Genomic DNA, 19,068 nt, shown 5'->3' with positions numbered 1-19,068 from the left:
GAAATCTGCTCACTGATGCTGTCTTTGGAATACAAGTTTGTATGCTCAGCACGAAGACACATGCGTAAATTTTCGTTGATGATTTAATTCAGCAGCATTCACCTTGTCCTTGTCGAATATAGTTTTTTGCTTTTTACTATCTTAGGCAAAACTAGTACATTTAAAATTTTTTATTAGCTTTGTTGCTGCTTCCTTAAATTTCTTTTTAGATTCCTTTCTGATTTCACTGCCTTTTGTTTTCTGGATTCGCCAGAAAACTAGAGATAGATTTTTCCATAAATTCACCTTAAATATGTGGAATTGCAGGAGGAAGAAAAAGCGTTTTTATCCCACCAGGTGTTATAGACACAAAATTGTACTTAGGTGGCTTTGCAGTAAGTTATAGACGAAAAATTCTGTCAGCTTCTGATGGATTTGATTCCGTTTCAAATGATTCTTTTCTACTCCACATTTTCTTTGGAGAATTCATCGGGAGCGTACTATTTTTTACATTCGTTCCGCAACTTTCTGTTACTCTAAATTGGTAAGGACTAAACAATTTAAAAAAAAAATTAAAGCAGCACCGTCTTGTCATTAACCTTATATGAAACATTTATTACTTTTAAAATAGTTTCATAAAGAACGATTTTGACAACAAAGCTTTCAGTTCGAAGTTTAATCAGTGAATATATAATATGAAATATATGAAAATAAGTGCATACAATATGAAAATAAGTGCTTAATTTTACTCACTATTTAAATTAAGATTACATAGTCTCAGGGCTTAATTTTTAAAATCAGAAATGCTGGATCCATTTGGAAGACCACCAAGAACAACAAATAATTATGAACTACTATGAAGGTTGCAATACTACGTAAACGGGTGGATTGCAAGAAGTTTCAGAACAAGAAAATATAGAGCAAAAGCACAGCAGTATAAACCCTCTCTAAGACTACCAGACATGTTCCAGATGATTTCAGCGTTCTATGAAAGTTGCTGAGTTGGAGAGGTGATGTTAAATAGCAATGTTTATTTAAAATCTCAGAAATACGGATCACTTTCAGAACTGGTCTTCTAAGAGAAGATATCGCCATTTGAGGGTTAATCGTATTTAAATGTTCTTATACCATTTACTTTTCTGAGAACTTGGGGCTTTGTTTAAAAATGAATTTGAGCTTTATGTGTTCTCTAAATCAGCAACGTCTGAAGACCTCTGTATTAAAAGATGTCACCTCCATTCTAGTGTTAGGGGTCCTCTGTAGTGAGTATTTGTACGTCTGTCAGTTTTGCAGTGCCTAAAATAACTGAATTTATAACTTGATATGAAAAATTTAAATTTTAATATATATGTTTATTTTATATTAAATTGAAAATGCTTTTTATTTCAGAGAACTCTTCCAGTATTGCAAGAATGTGATGTACGTTACACAGATGCCTGGGGGTTTTAACGCACTACAGGGAAAAAAAAAAAAAAAAAAACAACTCTCTTGTTACTATGAGCTTCGCGCCAAGATTGGAAGGACACATTGTAGGTGCTTTCATGAAGAACATAAAAGTGTTGATTTTAAACTACTGTTGTTATTTCGAGAAACTCAGTGATAACTTATACATATATTCATAAAGAGATACCTATCTTCCTTAATGATTATTTTAAAACTGTTATACTAGATGGCGCCACGAGTCATTGACTCAGCTTCTAGAACTTGGCAACTACTAAGAAAAAAATTCATCATTCTTACGAGAATCGGTTAGAATAGTAGGGAATGAAAAGTTTATGCATTTAATATTTAGAAAAATGGAATTCATTTCAAGACTTTATATTAAGAATTTTTATTCTGTTATATAAGAAACATTCATTAAGCGACTGGAATATCGTTTGCATTTCGTAACAAGTAGAAATTCGTTTTGAAAGCAGATGTGTTTTGTGTTATACCCTACGAAGAACGATTCATATTAATTGAAGAATATTTCAAGGATGTTACTTTCATTTAGGAAAAAAAAATTGCATGAATTTTTATTGTTGGGCTATGTTAGAATCTACAAAATTGTTCTTTTCTATTATGATGTAAGACCTGCATACATGTCTCGTTCCTTTTCCATTTTATGTCATGATTTTGATGTAATATTGCATTGACTGGTATCGAATTTCAATATAACTGCTACGACAGAATAAAATTACATCACGGCACAGACCAAGGAAGTTTCAGCGAATATTAAACGTTATTATAATAATCACGTATCAGGAAGAAAAGATATGTTGAAACGTTGCCACAATGTCAAAATATTTTTTTAAGAAGAAAATTTATGCTTTTTGTTTTAATTACCGTTATTTTATACAATTAAATTGCGTAAAATAATTGATCTATAACGTTAAAAATAAATAGCCTCTTTAGCTTTTTATAATTTCTTTTAACAAATTTCGTAAAATTTACTAGTCACTTTCTAAAATTTCTTTTTATAGGGTTACTTTCAAGATTATAATTTTTATGCGCTTCGAAATTTAATTCAGTTTGGTGCTCCCATTTATAGTAAATGTAAATTTATTTTCAGAGTTAAACTTGTAATTTTGACACTTTGCAGCAAATAATATTCCTAAAAAGAATAAAAAGCTATTGCGAAATAAACGAATCAACATGAAATGAATGAAACTACGAATGAAAACTATTTCGAAAAGAAAATCTGAAAGGTTTCAGATTTTAAACTACGTCCAAAGGGGCGTTTTTCTAACATTTTGTCTGTTATCTTTATTTATTAAATATCACGTACATCGCACTTAAACCGTAAAATTTAGTTCAAGAGCAATATCGCAAAATACTTTTAAATTGCGCATGTCTTTAAAATTTCCGATACACAGTTCCGCGCGCTGGAGATAAAAGTGTTTTTTCTGTACAGCGTTGCCATTGCTCGCTTTGTTAATCAAAAATTTGTTAAAGATTTACAAAATATGAAATCGATGATAAAACAAATTCCAAATTTCAAATTTGGGCTTTCACAGAAGACTGGGCTATAATCAATACGTGTTTTCAGTTGTATTTATTATCAGTACATTTACCTCACATTGAATTCTTAGTCCAATGGGGCTTTGTCCCTGAAGAACTATTGTTTTCGATTTGCGATTTTACGTTGAATCATTATAAATGTCCGTTTCACTTTTCAAATTGTTGCCACGAAATGTTAGAGTCTTGCATTATATTTGAAGAAATTAAATAACGGTTTGGTTTTGGTTTATTAGATTACGGCAAAGCACTCGAGGGCTATCCAATTTTATATAACGTAATCCTCCTACGAATATGGGCATGTGGAAGACCGAATTTGAAATTTGGAATTTGTTTTATTATTGATTTCATATTTTGTAAAATTTTAACGAATTTTTGAGTAACAAACTCAATGATTTAAAAGCGAGCAATGGCAACACTCTACGGCGTGGGGGGGGGGAAGCCTTTTTATCTCCAGCGGGCGCGGAACTGTGTATCGGAAATTCGAAAGATATGCTCATTTAAAAATTATTTTGAGATATTGCTACTGAAATGAATTTTATGGTTTAAGTGCAAAGAACATGATATTTAATAAATAAAGGTAACACAGAAAACGTTAAAAAAACGCCCCTTTGGACGTAATTTAAAATCTGAAACCTTTCAGATTTTTTATTTTATTTATTTATTTATTTTTTAATTTCTTTTATTTTTTATTTATTTATTTTTTTCTGCTCGTTGAAAAAGCGGGATCTATTTCATGCTCTTTCGAAAAGCACATAGTTTATTTATAAAACTATCCCCACTATAAAACTGATTTTTACCTAATGTTAGAAATTCCCTGAGGATGCAACGTCCAAATATTAATGTTAATTGGCTATATATATAAAATATACAGTTTTTACTTCTTTTTTTAAGCGACATTATAACTAATTTGAACATGTAGCATTGGTATTTATCTAAAGTAAAGAGCAGCAGTACAGATGAAATTCGAAACTGGTCTTTAGGAAACCTGCAGGTAAAACTTCAATGGCAGCTAAGATGTAATAATTAGAATAGGTATTATATGTTGATATGTTTTGTATTTATTTGTAAGTCTGTTTTAGTCGGACTGTTTTTTATTTTGTTTTCTGCAGTGTTGTGCTGTGCAAAATGAAACAGTGTCATTTTTTAATAAAGCATGTAAATGATTCGAACACATTGTTTCGAGAAGTTTGTTATATTAATTCCTTTCAAATTATTTTCAATTAAATCATCAAATCTCACATTTTGTATAATACTTTTCAATTGTAAGCAGTCTACAGAACATATCTTTCACTCCAGAAATGTGCATTATCGTTACACCATTATCTTTTAAAAACACCTACTATGAATTGAAATACGAAAGTTAACTGTAATTATGTGCTCATTTTAACTTTCATATTGTTAAGTAGTTTATGGTTGGAAGTAAATATCATCAGTCATCACAGAGTTCTCAGTATAGACTTGGTAAAAATCTACTATTTTAAAAATACAACTCTCACCTGTTGCCAACATACATTTGAAACTTTTATTACTGATGTTTTAGGCAACTCTGAAATTCATTAGGAAAGGGAAGATTATTATTAAATACAAAATTTTTGAGCATTGAAATATATTTACTCTGATATTATATTTCGATGTTGTATAGCCATCTAAAAAACTCATACTTTCTAATATCTAAGTTATTTTTACTAGACACGAGAAAACGCAGATTTTTCCTATTTCTAATTCATGTTGAAATTCTATATTCCCATGAATGTGAAATGTATTATGGTTTATGCAGTTTTGTAATTAAATGTTAAGAAATAATTTTATTATTATTATAACAAAGTAAATTTCATAATTTCTCTGGTTTTGTCCTACATGTTTACTACATTTCATCATTTGTTTTGTGTCGTAATTTCGTAGTATGTATGTTTTATTTCAAATATTTTTATATTTTAGCAATTAGTGGTAATTATACTGCTCAGCGGCAAAATTTTTTTTCTTTAAAACTGACAGTATTAACTAACTTTTGGTGAAGATTTTTATACATGAAAAAAGAAAGTGTTATTTATTATGCATTTTCTTCTATTACTTTTCTGATAATTTATCGACTGTATTAACAGTGCCTCTTTAGAAAGGTAGGACAAAACATTTTAATTAGGTTTTTAACTGGCTTAAAGTCTTTAATGTTTTATAGGTAAGTAAAAATGAGCATAAATGCAAATATATTCATATAAAGTTATATTTATTTTTAGCACATTCCGTAGATTTTAATCTTACAATATGCATATCTAAATATGTAATATTATATTACTTTGTTATTCTTTAAATTCAGTTGTACATTCGCTGCACAGCATATATATCTAAGCTATTGAAATATGTGTATTTTATCATTTAAGACGTAGTGAATATTTTATATTCGTACTTATTAAAAAAAATATTAATATATTCTTTCAAATGCTTTTTTTAACCGCCCATTTTACGTATCAAAAACTTAATCATGGAGTGGTCTGTTCACAACAGCTTTTAGGGACATTTTATCATTGGATACGAAGCCTTTTTCAGGGTATGCTACTATTGAAAACGTGCACTCGGAATTTCCAAACATTAAACAAAAGCAATGATATGCATTTTTTCTGCAAATATTATTTTATTTATTGATATAACAGTGGATCTTATCGACTTAAAAGTAAACCTTAAATGTCTTAAAAAGGGGGGGGGAACGAATAAGAGTTGCACTTGTAATGGGAAGCCAGGGATTGTTGATTCTGATGGTATTCAAACTGACTTACCATCTAGAACTTTTATGGTCGAAATTTCAAGAACAGCTTCGTAAAAGAAAATTATCAAAAAAGATCCTTAAAAACTTTATTATTTTTGAAATATTTTATTATGTACTTTAGCTGTGGTTTTTTTTAAACTTCTTTATTATTATTATTAATGTTCCATGGAGGGTGTCGTTGAAAATTTTGCTTTAAATCATGGCAAGATGGCCAGTGTACAAAGAGCTTAAGAATTCTTTTCATTAAAGTAGATTACATCTGCATTTTATTTCATTTAGTAATCTGTAATATAATCATAACGGAAGTGTTAAGAATAAACATATCTTTAAAAATGCGAAATTGATTTTACCTAGCATGTTATAATAGATACAACTAGAAGTGGGTGAGACACCAGAACTTCACTATTGGTCATATATACATATTTTATGTAGTACCACTGCACTAATTGTATAGTTCTGCTTCAGTTTTGATAGCAAACTTTTGGAGAACGGATCAAAAGGTCTTTCACTCTTCATCCTCTATTGCCAAACAGCTCGAAAGGACTTTCGACTTTCGATAGTATTTTAAGTGGCCCCAGACCGCACACGCATTATATGTAGTCTTAGAAGCATCCATGCCTTTTTCAAGATTCGACTTTGGTCCCAGCGATACTAAGGCTAGCATTAACCGATATCCTAAAGCCAGCTAGAAAGACATAATGCAATTTATTTATATCCAAAGACATGGAGTGACTGTAATTTATTATTATACACTGAGATATAAATAAAAGAGATAAATTATTATGGCGATTTTGCCTGTTCTCTGTTTCATCGATTTTCCCAAAGCCGTAAAACAATATATATTAATATGTTAAACAATATATACTACAGCAACTAAAGTTGTAAAATGATAAACACTAATATATATATAAATAAATACTACGCCACGCTAGAGCTGTAAAATAATATAGTTATTACATTTACATTATGGAATTTCTATATTACGTTGATAAAAAAGAAATCGAGCAAAGCCAAATGAATTTTGAAAACATACTCAGTCAGTCTCCCTTTTTAAATAGTTCTCTTCTGTAGAATATATTTCAGAGTTTGCTGTACGGTTAAAATATTATTCTTAGTATATATAATACCCTTTACAGTTCGGCCTTAATATTCTGCATGGACTTAAAACAATGATTTTTACTTTATACCTAAATCTAGGATGCAAAAATGTCAAAGATTGTTAAATCTGGCTAGAAAATGCTGAAGAATCACTATTTTCTTTACATCAAAAGTTGTTCCCTTTTTAAAGAAACTTTTGGATCGGTTATCAGATTTAACACATTGTAACAATTAGTCATCCTCCTTCCACAGCTGAACCCTTTTGCAACATCTAAGTTTACTCAGTCACCGCTGAATATTAACAATGCCATTAACTTCGGAACTCACTTCGGAATCCACTTCTAGCTTTCTGCGACTTCTTTAAGTCTTGGAGAATTTGATTTACTGCCAACGACTTCTACACAGGGTAGTACATATTACGATGTCCAAGTCTATTGTTTCATGAAATATTGCATCGAATATGTTATGTGCTGGGTATTGTACCCCCATCACTTCATTACAACAGTTTTCTGTATTCCTCAATGCATTGATTTTGTCACCACATATAGCCATTTGTCGTAGGAAGCATAAACATTTTCTCCCACTGACTGAACATGATGGCTGAAATTTGCATTGATGGACCAGCTGTTTGGTCAACGTGCAAAGATGCAAATGTCATCACAGGAAAACAAGACAAACTCTTTTCTTCTGTGATGACTACAAAAAACATATCCGAGGACAAAGGTTGCTAGGGCATACTTAAATCAAAAGATTTCTAGAAGCATGGCCTGGGGTAGTGATATAAATGCAATAAAGGATGAAAGATTTGATTATTTTTGTTCGGTTTCTTTTGATCAGCGTAATGTGATATAAAGCAATTTGTATTTAACATAATTTGGGTACATAAGTGACACATTATAATGTGATATGCAACATACTGTCTTCCTACGGCTATCTTGACCGTGAACACAAATATGCACGCGCGATGGGCACCGATGGATTTATTAAAAAGGCTGAATTTATTTAATCCATAAAACACAGTATTTTTATGATTTTATGCCGATCATTTAATTATTATGCATGAAAATGCAATTATACATTAATGGTTACATAAAAGATTTCAATTACAATACCATTTTACATCTTTTACATCACCTTCCTTCAGGCTTATTCTTCACTATTTCACAGCCCTACCGGTCGAGTCTAAATGTCTTTGAGTGCCAGCAAGGGTGGATCATGCGAACGGAGTGACCAGACATAATATAAATGTACTTCAGCGTACCATTTTAACAGTTTAGATGCACGAGTTGTAATGGTGACAGTCTGAATCAAGACAACATTATGTAAATTGTATTTTCCTACGCTAAATCCGGTCTTAAAAGCAATCTGTCGAAAGAATTGTATATCTACATACAAGATGCTATACTTTATATTAGTTGTTGGATTTCTGAAAACGCGGAAAACTAACACATAATCTCAGGTAAAAAGAGCATTTTGTATGGGAAGTTGAAACAGTATTATCGCACAGTAAAATAGGATAATTCATTTTATGAGCTATAATGTTCAGATTTTAAGAGATCTACTCTAAGAAACCCATCTGCTGTTATTTTAATAATAAATCAATATGTATATAAGGAAATAATGGTTTATATAATTCAGTATCCAAATGGTGTTTCCTATAATAGGAAATATAATTAAGTACGCAATGATTTTGCATGGAATGATTAATGCATTGCATTATACGCTGTGCAATGTGTAATTTTACATGGTATGATATATAGTATTCACATGATATCCTTGTAGTATTCACATGATATTCATGTGATATAAAGTAATCTAGGTGTGAAAAGTTTATTTACACGCGACAGATAATAAGGTGTGTTTAATGTATTTCTTCGGGGCATGTTTCAAGAGTTCATGCGGTTAACATTGATTGTGCAAACTGTAGCTGTGCATGTCAAGTACTGTTATTGATCTAATGTTTGGTACATTTACATGTAAATAGAATATGGTATATTGTGCGGTGAAAAGTGAAGTTTTATTCTCATGTGTAACTTTTGAATAACTATGGTGTGAGCAGTTTTGTCAAATAATTTTAAAATTTAAATGACTAATATTTTAATACCTTTCTTATAAATTCTTAAACTAAATATATGCTTTGCATAGCACTCAACATCTGTAATTAGTCACTGATTTCAAATGCTCAGTATACTGATAATCGGGTAATGTGCGTGCTTAGATTTGCTACATTTGGGTAAATAAAAAAAAATATTTATTGTTTGTGTCTATACTTATGACGTGAATAGGTACTTACGTATTAGCGCAACCACCTTAGCGCAGATTGGCGATTTAACAAACATGTACGTTTAATTTAATACATTTCTGGCCTTCTTAATATATTACAATTATGTTGATTTTTAAAATTCTCATACATTTTTAGTGTTAGTTTAGCATAATAAGACTGTTTAAATTTATTTTTATTTCTTACATTTTTATATTGTTTAAGTTACTTTTATGTTTATTTAGATTTTGCATTGTTTTTATATAAAAAGCAGCGGATGTGTCAAAAAATGGTGTTTTTGTGCCAGAATATTTACATGTTTACTTGAATATTCAGTTTAGTTTTGTTCTTGATTTGTACTTCGAATTATTATGGCCAACTTCTAAATAGTTACTTAAATATACTCTTAAGATTTGTCCTTTATTTGCACTTGGAATAAGTTTGGGCTAAATTTATTTCTGGCTTGGTGTTTTACGATTGGTTCTTGCATATTAAGATGACGAAACACCTTCGCTTCTATTAATTATTGTTAATTGATGAGAATTCGGTTTGTTACCCCCTTGAAAAGTCAATTAATTTCCGTTTAATAGCAAAAACTGTTCAATTATTTCTATTAAGATATTCGGTTTTATACTATTTTCATTTAAATTTATTGTCAGTTAAAAAAATTAATTTGCTATAGACAATATTATAAAAATATTTTACAACATTAAAGTTCACTTTGGGAAAAATATGTTTTAGAGTCCCACTTGCCAAAAATTGGCGATTATTTTGGCGCCATTCGTGTTTACGTGCAACGTCCTCCCAAGTAAAATGGCTTCCAAAACGTGATACAATAAATCATAATTAAAACATAAAAAATTAATATACTGCATTTTAAATCAAAATGAAACAAGGAAATAACATAGAACGGAAATGCATGTTATCTAATCTGCGCAGTACAAAAAGGAAATATCGACTTACCTTATTTAGAAATTTCTGTGTTTTCGGTGTGTGGCACATAAAATTCCTTAACAGGATCCAAAAACTATTTAAGATTATCTCAACCAGAATCTGTATACTGCCGTCGTGACATAAATTCACACAAGTTAGAATCAAAAAATATCCTCCGCACTGTCGATGACCTTTCTTTCGAAAATCCGTTTTTATTACACCCCATATACCTTCGATAGTGTTGATATGAGCTCCGGATTCCAGATCCTTAAATGTCACTACGTGATTTACTGAAAGGTGAACGAAGCCATTTAAACATTCATTTACACACCAGCCAGTCAATGCTTTCTCTCCCCTTCGTTCCAAATCGTATCGAAACTTCAGGTTAATTTTACTACCAGCAGCCCATTTTGTGGTGTATTATTCTCCGTGACATTATCAGTTCTCCAGTTCTCTGTCACATTATCAACTTCAAAGTAGTTCCCTTCAACATTCACACACTTCTGCATTCGGTGCTGCCAGTGCTGCTAGCAGTTCTAGAAGGAAGTTTTTGGAAGGCCCTTCAGGAGATTCTCCGTTTTTGCCTGAACCTCTTCAGCTGAGGTAAAATGGGCTACCTTTAAGTAAGATTTTACCTTAGGAAATAAAAAAAAAGTCGCATGTAGCCAAATCAGGTGAGAAAAGAGGTTGCCCCATCACAGTAATGTTTTTGCCGGTCAGAAACTGCTTGACAGATAGGGCCGTGTGTGCGGGTGCATTTTCCTGGTGCAACAGCCATCCATCATTCCTACAACTGTCCTACAATCCATCATTCCTACAACCATCCTACAACTGTGAACTTTTTTTCCTAATTTTTTAACGAAGTGTTTTTAGTACTTCAATGTAATAGTATTCATTAACATTCTGACCACTGGAAACCGATTCAGTCATTATGAACGTACTGGGAGCCCAACACGTTCATCATTTTCCACACTGTCCCTTCTCCTCTGAAAACCGCTTATGCTATTGAAACACACGTGCATGAGACAAAGTTTCATCCCCATGAGTCTCGGTTAACATTTGAAATGCTTCCTCCGTGGCTGAGTTCTTAAGTTTCACAAGAAACTTGATGTTGATTCGCTGTTCGGTTTTTACATTAGACATTTTTCCGGCAGAATGCAGTTGCGCGTTTTCATTCAGTGACGCAGTACTCCCTACTGGTGTGGTCGGTTAACTCGAAACTGGCCGCATGGATAGAGGTGTCTGACACAACGTCACCAAAACAGTTGTTGCCAACTCCACCCTGTTTTCAAGCTACACAATTAGTTTCATTTTTTTTTTTTGTATCACACCTCGTATAATATATATTACGTTTCAATTAGGTACTTACCTCGAAACTCAATCAATAAATCTACTTACATTCGCTTTTTTATTGCTTTCGTTTTGGTGGAAATGACATGATGATTGCTTTTAAGAATATAATTAAGACACAATAACACGCCGAATAAATACTAATTCAGAAGTCAAACAACAAAAATCAGCGTTAATTTACAAAATTTTGTAAATTAACGCTGATTTTTGTTGTTTGACTTCTGAATTTTAAGAATATATTTAAAGTATATTTTACCCTTTAGTAATTTATCGACAAAATATATATTCCTGCAGATATTTTACCGAATTTAAGATGGTAAATATCACATTGCATCTATAAAAGCCATTGGAACTTTAAATAGAACAAAAGAAATGCATCGTAAAATGGAGATTCGTTAAAATAAAGAATTTTTATGCGTGTGGTTGCCAGAGCAGGATGTATTTTGAAAATTTGGCGGTTTCTACTAAGTTGGTTGTGCTAACAACAAATACCTATAAGTAATATAAAAAAACTGGAAGTTTGTTTCTAAAATGTGAAATATCACTTTAATGATGTATTGTAAATACTCCAACTGCTGTTTAAATTTTTGAAATCGTATTTTACCTTTTAAAAATCTATGAATGCTTGAATTCATGAAAATCTACTGTACAATTGCTGATTGTATACTCAATTGTTTCTTGAATAATGCAGGCAAAATATTGTATGCTATATTTCTGTATTTAAGAATTTATTTAAATAATTTTGTTCTCCATTTGAAATAAATGTGATTTATTTATGCATTATTTTTAAAAATGTGACGTGACGCTTTAGCCTGTAATTTATAAAACTAAGTTTTTCTGTGTATAATTTGGTATATTTCGAAAATGCTAAAATTAAATCTCAGCGAGAATGACGCCCGGTAAATTTTCAGCTGTTATTTCATTAACAACTTATAAAGCATATTTCTACGAATTTAAGACCTTCCTTAAATTTTAAGGTAAAGAAATAAAACGTAGTTGAACGTTTGATCAGAACATAGTTCTGATTAGAGTTTATTTGGTAATTTATTGTAATCTTTAATTTTTCCTTTTTTTCTTATTTCTGTATATGTTGTTGTTAACAACACAATACCTTTAACAGAACGCACTCCTTTTTTTCAGACAGGGCTAAGGCGTTTTTCTTTGATCCTTGCTTTCAACTTGTTGTTTACAATAAATAGATCCAAGAAATTCCTATATCAAACCAATAGAAGGCAAACCAATGGAATACTGGGATTTCATCCCAGGCGAACGGGCTGGCTTCATGGTTAGTTTTTGAGGTTTCACCGTGTACATGCGAACACGAGAATAGAAAGTCCTCTGCCAAGGCTTATCTTTCTCCTAGGCATATAACTCTTACGTGCTTTGCCATTTTGAACAACCTAACTCTGCCAAATGAAACCTATATGTTACTATCCCAATTATAATGTAGTGTAATCACTTTATTTCTTTTGTTGTCCAAAGGACTGGTACGTGTTTCTTCGCGTTGGGCAAACGAATTTCTGTTCAAGGAGCTGTCGTTTGGTCTATGATGTTCCCTCATCATGGACTTTGTCTCATATGAATACCTCATCATTCATATAAGACAAAGAAAAGTGAGGATTGTCTTCCTTTTGGGAAGATACCTACCTGGATATTGGCTCATTTGAATTTGCAAGGAAAATTGGCTCATTTTCACATTATATATGTGTAAGCCACGAAAACTCCATGCCGCCAGCCTTCGCGCTTAGATCAGGTGTTTCCTTGTGTTGAACAAATGGTTTTATACACCGGCAAGTTCTTTGTGAAATTTTGTTTCTATAAAAGGGCCTGATAGTATGTTTTCCTTCGTGTCAAACAAAATATTTACGTATCTCCACGTTCTTTGTGATATTCTTTTTACAGCAGTTCAGGTACGCTTATGCTTCTTCTTCGGAAAGGAAATCTGCTCCGTACTAGGATTACCCAAGAATTTAGGGTTTGACAATTGCGGCATATGCCTCTTTGTCACAAGAGGTAATATGATTTTGTTTCATTATTTTAAAAAATGTTATTTGTAGAGTTATATTAAAGGTACAGGAATTATTTGAACGAATTGTACAGAGTACTGCTTATAAGAATGAAATTAAATTAACCACAAAAGAACATAGGATATTAGTTCAACCTTTCTCATAATATTCAAGGATTCTTCGTTATGATCTCAAGACAGAGATTCGCTCAGTTTTTATTTTCATTACTTATTATGCAAGTTTCCAACTGCGTAGCATTTCAGTTCATTGCTGCCGGCAAAAATATATTAATCAGTTAAATAAGTTTAAGGCAAAAATTTATTTTTTACTTCGTATTAACTTAAAAGGCATCTTTTTTGTGCCTTCTCTAATTGCATTTATTGTATTAGTTAAAATTTATCTTTTTCGAATGTTCATCAGCTTGTAATTCATAGATAGAGGAAAGAATTACATAAAAAATTATTTAAAAGTATTTTTAACTTTCTAATGTATATTTTACTTATGGTTTTGTGATATTTTGGTTTTAAGATAGGAAAAATATCTCGATTTAATATATATTTAGATAAGTGTTTACCTTGTAGAAATCATCTATACGGGGCGAAGCTGATCTGAATTTACAGGAAAGGTCAAATAATGAAAATCCAAAGTTCAGTTATTAAAAATAGTTTAAGGAAATGTTAAGGAAAGAAAATAGAGAATAAATCGATCCGTCAGAATTTGCGTTTGTTCAGTTTTATGCAATTCCCTTATTAACTTTTATTTTGATGCTAATTTTATTTGATTGATTTATTTGACTGTTAACTCACTATCGAAGTTCGAAGAATGCTTTTTACTTTTCTAGCAGGAATTAGAGTACTAATCTCTAGAATGTTTTAGTGGTTAACAAACTCACTGGATTTTCAACTGTCTGCCTAATTTTACTTTTTAATTCGTTGGAAACTGAAGCGAAATGACCATTATTGATCATAATGCATATGCGTTTATATAACCAAACAAGTAGCCGTGTAAATGGTTTAGATGTTCTTGAAATGCTTTGGAATGCTTTTCTGAAATATTAATTTAACCCCTCCCCCGAAAAGAAAAAAGGGGGCATAAGAGAGAGAAAGAGCTGGTAGCAAACAACAATCCACTTGAAATTTAAGTTTAACCTTGACATGATTAAGTTTAACCTTGGAATGAAAATTAAGTTTAAACTTGGACAGCAGTAAATATATTCAAATATAGTTCGGTAGTTTACAAAACAATATTTGACCCTAAAAATGCAAGTAAATCGGCGACTTTTCCTTTCTCAGTGTTTTCAGATCAGCTTTGCTTCTAGGCGTCGGTTGTTGAAGAACACAATTTTGTTTCTTCGAAGAAATTATTCTAAACACTTATGAAATGATTAAAAATCAAGCTGTTCTCTCAAGTCAATGTTTACCATATGTTGATTCTTGAAAACAACACAATTCGTTTCTTCCAAACAAATTTATCCCGCTATGCTGTGCATTGTTTAAAAACAAATGGTTAGTTCATGAAATAATTGTGAAATAACATGTGCATTTAAGTTATTTTTTTTTTCTCATTTTAAAATATTTGCTATGTAAGTGTTTTTGATTGGTGTATTAAAAAGTTATCAATTATTGTTACGTAAAAATTGTTTTTTACCGTTTGTTGTATCGTCTATCCATCTAAATGTAAGTTGTTTCAGTGATTTTTATACTTAAAAATTTAATTGGGAGTTTATGAATACATTTATGTTTCTGTTGTTATCATGTGTCGTTTAATTTTAATTGTAATAGTATAAAAATAAAAATAAAATATCTGAAATTATGCGTATTTTTAATGTTGTTTGTCAAGGTTGCCAATATTCCAGTCCAAAAAAAGATCTTGTTTATGCTAAACAGTCGGAGTTTTGTATTCTTTATATGAGAACAAAATGTTCTTTTTTATGTTTAAATGTAAAAATATTGTTCAGTGTTGATTTAAACATATCGTAATGAGTATATTATCTTTCAAAAAGTGCTGAGCATTTTTAAATGTCTCACTGTAAATCGGTACATATTGCACCCCCCCCTCAAAAAATCATCAAGAAATAAAAAGTGCTTTCAAATTTCTCTTTAGAACTTATTTTTTACATTCCCTCAAGTAACACACACAAAATAACAGCAATTTAACTATTTGTTCACTAGAAACTTTTTTTAAAACAAAATTCTGGAAACAAAATGGTGTGCATCAAAATAAAATTATTGTCGAACAATTAGTGCATTAAAGGAAAAGGCATTCATAATAGAAAATTTTAACAATCAATATTTTGAATAGAATTTTTCTGTTTTAAAATCGCACTAGCTATTAAAACATGCATTGATCAGAAAAGAAAAATGCGTATTTTAGTGAAAAATTTCAGAAACTTGTATGATATGATGCCTATGAAATCTATAAAAAAACAAAAAATCGTGCACTTTGTTCAACAGAGATGTTTTCTTTTATACGACAATACAATGTGGAATTAAATTTGGTATAGTGTCAGGCATGCATTGATGAAACTTTTGCCATTTTGCTCGAATAAAACGTTCCAGAAAATGACTTGCGGAATGGAATTTCATTCTGTTACGTCTTGACTATTGAGTGTTCTGCTTTGACGAGTAATCATACAATTCCCCTGCACACACTGATCTAAAGGTACTAGACTCTTTAAATCTTTTCAGGTACTAGACTCTTTAAATATCTATAAAGTATCTTCTACACTTCTACAGGCGAGAGATCTGATTGGTGATTGGAGATTCTTAGGAAAGAGTCTCTACTCCTTCCAGAAAATTCATTGAAACATTTTATTATCAATATCTCTAATAATCCTTTAGTTAATTTTAATCATATAATGAAAACATAATTTTGCTTTTCTTGCTCAGAGATTTATTTATAAAATTTAAATTTGATGCAATTTTTTTATTGAAAGCCAGTTTCATTTGATTTTACGAAATAGAAGAAAGAATGTTCATTTAGATATACCTTATATACTTCCCTTTTAAAGGGCGACTGGGGTTTAGGGGACCCAGTCGCTAAATCCTGGGTGTGGAGAATCATCATCCACCACCCTTTTTAGTTCGGGTGTCAATGTAGAGACATTAGGTCTTTTTTTGGAAGTAGGATAAGTGAAAAATGAGCAACGCTCTCGCTGGGAATCAAACCACGGACCTCTAGAATACGCGCCCAGCGTGCTGACTACTACACTACGAAGGCATGCTAAGAAGGCGGGAGAAATACCTTATATATTCATATCAAAATAAAACAACGAACCCATCATTGAACTGGCCATTAATGTCACAGTTTTGTTCCAAATATTTATAGAGGATTAATAATGAATTTGAAGCAAAAATAGAGAAAATTTAATTAAGAATTGGTTAAAAGTAGTCTTAAACGATCAAAAAAATATCACGTCTTTGATTTATTTTAAACGTACAAATCTTAGAATGATATTTGAAATAAAATTACAGGAAAAAACTTCATCGGAAAAGAATCACAGATTAATGGCGAAAATGCACCTTTTGCAGTTTTATGAACGCGGGGAAAAATTATTTAAAATAAAAATATTTTATTTCAATGTGGGTATGGATTTACTATTTCTGTAGAAAATTAAATAATCCAGGAAAGAATCCTAACTTTTAGAAGCAAAGAATTATCTCATTTTTTTAATCGGATGCTGATACTGAAAAAGAAAATCCAATGAAATCACCGCCTAAGAAAAAAGCTTTAGAAGGCGCGGATTTGGGAAAATTTTTATTTCATCTTTCAAAGATGAATTATAAATCATTATTTATAGATGATATATGAAGAAAATTGGATTGTTACTATCTCATAGGAAAGTTACTGTCTCATTTACAAAACGAGTGTTATATACTTGTTTCATTACGGCTTTGATCGAAGGGTTTCAGGAGATAGAATCTGATGATCTTTTATTTTTTCCTGCCAGCAACCTCTCTAGATAACGTTTGGGCCAGACGGAATTTATGAACATAAATTCCGTCTGGCCCAAACGTTACAGTCAAAATATTTATGCCTTTCAACCCCACCCCCCAACGGCTTGAGAATCTGTCAACCAGCACTAACCATAATACCGCCCAAGGCAATTCATTTATGCATAAAACAACAGTTAAGGGTTATGACTTAATGTTAGCAGAGTGGGTGCGGTTTCTCGCCGTCAGCGGTGGAGGAGACAAGATTACCAAACATTCTCAGCTTCATTCTGTTTCAAATCCCAGAGAACGAGTTGGCTGCCTGGACAATTCGCGGTTTTACCAATATGTAGCGGAAATATGAGTGAGTTTCCCTTAGAAAGTTCTCAGTGAAGGTCTCTTTTTCCCTTAAGCAAATAGCCTAGTGTACTTGGCTATAAGCCAAAATCCGAAATAAATAATAATATACTGAAATCCAAAATAATAACCCGAAATCCAAAATTTTGATTTCCAATTCTTCAGTTAGCAAAAGTCGAATCCATTGCTATTTTGATAACAGTAAATATGATACAAAAATCAAATTATATATTTTGTTTTCTGTTTGTTAAATTTTGAAGTTAGTATCACAATCTTAACGATCTATTGAAATATTATTTTTATCTCTCTTGGAAGTCTCAGTATAGTATGGCAATGAATCCTGGAAGTGATGCAATAAGGTTTGATTACATTAACAGAGTGTATGCAAATTCTGTTTTTCTAATAATAAAGGACAAGTCTGACAAGTAATTAAAAGTAAATAACTAATCAATCATCAAAAAACTGCATAACAGCAAGTACCCCAAAACTGCAGAACAGCAAGTTTAATGTAAATAAATAAGAAGAATCCAGGATCAAAGTGCAAAGAATATCAAGCATCTAATCTTCAGGACATCAAAGTCTGTTGAGTGAACAATATTTTATCATATTAACTAAGAAGAAATTACCGACCACGTGCTATTTTCTGCCTACCTGCATAAACGGCAATGGCATAGACTAAAGAATGTTGTTAAACTTCAGGTATATGAATATTATCTCTGAATGCAATTTAAAAGCTTTTACATATTATCTGCCAGTTTAAATATTCTAGATCAAGGTAGACTTCAAAAAATCAGCAAATGATTCTTACAAGCTTCTTGTAATTCATCATTTTACGCCTCACACTATTTACAATAATTTTCACAGGTGATGAAAACTCAAAAAGAAGGTGCAGTTCAAAAAGTTTATCGGATGGATGATTAGCCGTGGAGCTAATCGGCAGGTCTACAGCTGTTCAGTCACACCTATTCGAACGCTTCTTCCCGCGTAAAACTGCATATACATAAAAAAAGAAATAAAACAAAATCAACACCTCTATTTGCAGTAGCTTTATTTAATTATAGGTCGCAGCTTTACCTGCTGTCGAGCTTAATAATAGGCGTATCCGGAGCTGTGAAAAATTGCATTGATCCAATAATCGGAACTTTTTTTATCGATAAGTTGTTTGCTATAAGTTGAAAATTATTGTCGCCTAGTGATGATTATAGATACAAGATTCGAGAAATGGACTTTTGGATTTTTCTTGTTGGTATTTCCCATTTTGATGAATGTGCCTTGATAATTCTCGTGGCGGTAACCGGCATATTTCAGTGTTTTGATGTCTGAATAAGATAATGGAAAATTTGAATGAACAGAAAAAGAGTTTCTGGAGGATGAGTCATGATGGTGCATTGG

General features: G+C 31.4%; 1 protein-coding gene across 3 annotated transcripts in view; it reads left to right on the top strand.

Moving 5' to 3' along the window:
• Positions 1–15,483, top strand: part of LOC118202079 (C-Maf-inducing protein-like) — a 171,977-nt gene extending 156,494 nt beyond the window's left edge. For all 3 annotated transcript variants that reach the window (XM_085813289.1, XM_085813288.1, XM_085813287.1), the window contains one exon: positions 1,369–15,483. In XM_085813289.1, the coding sequence (XP_085669415.1) occupies positions 1,369–1,428 (60 nt within the window). In that variant the 3' untranslated portion in view covers positions 1,429–15,483. The remainder of the gene's footprint in view (positions 1–1,368) is intronic.
• The last annotated feature ends 3,585 nt before the right edge of the window (positions 15,484–19,068 follow it).

The sequence above is a fragment of the Stegodyphus dumicola genome, chromosome 3, assembly GCF_044657685.1.
Source record: "Stegodyphus dumicola isolate Sdum_Otavi_A_Nest chromosome 3, ASM4465768v1".
NCBI classification, from domain to species: domain Eukaryota; kingdom Metazoa; phylum Arthropoda; class Arachnida; order Araneae; family Eresidae; genus Stegodyphus; species Stegodyphus dumicola.
Note: the sequence above shows the minus strand (reverse complement) of the source record. Positions and strands in the feature narration are given on the sequence as shown.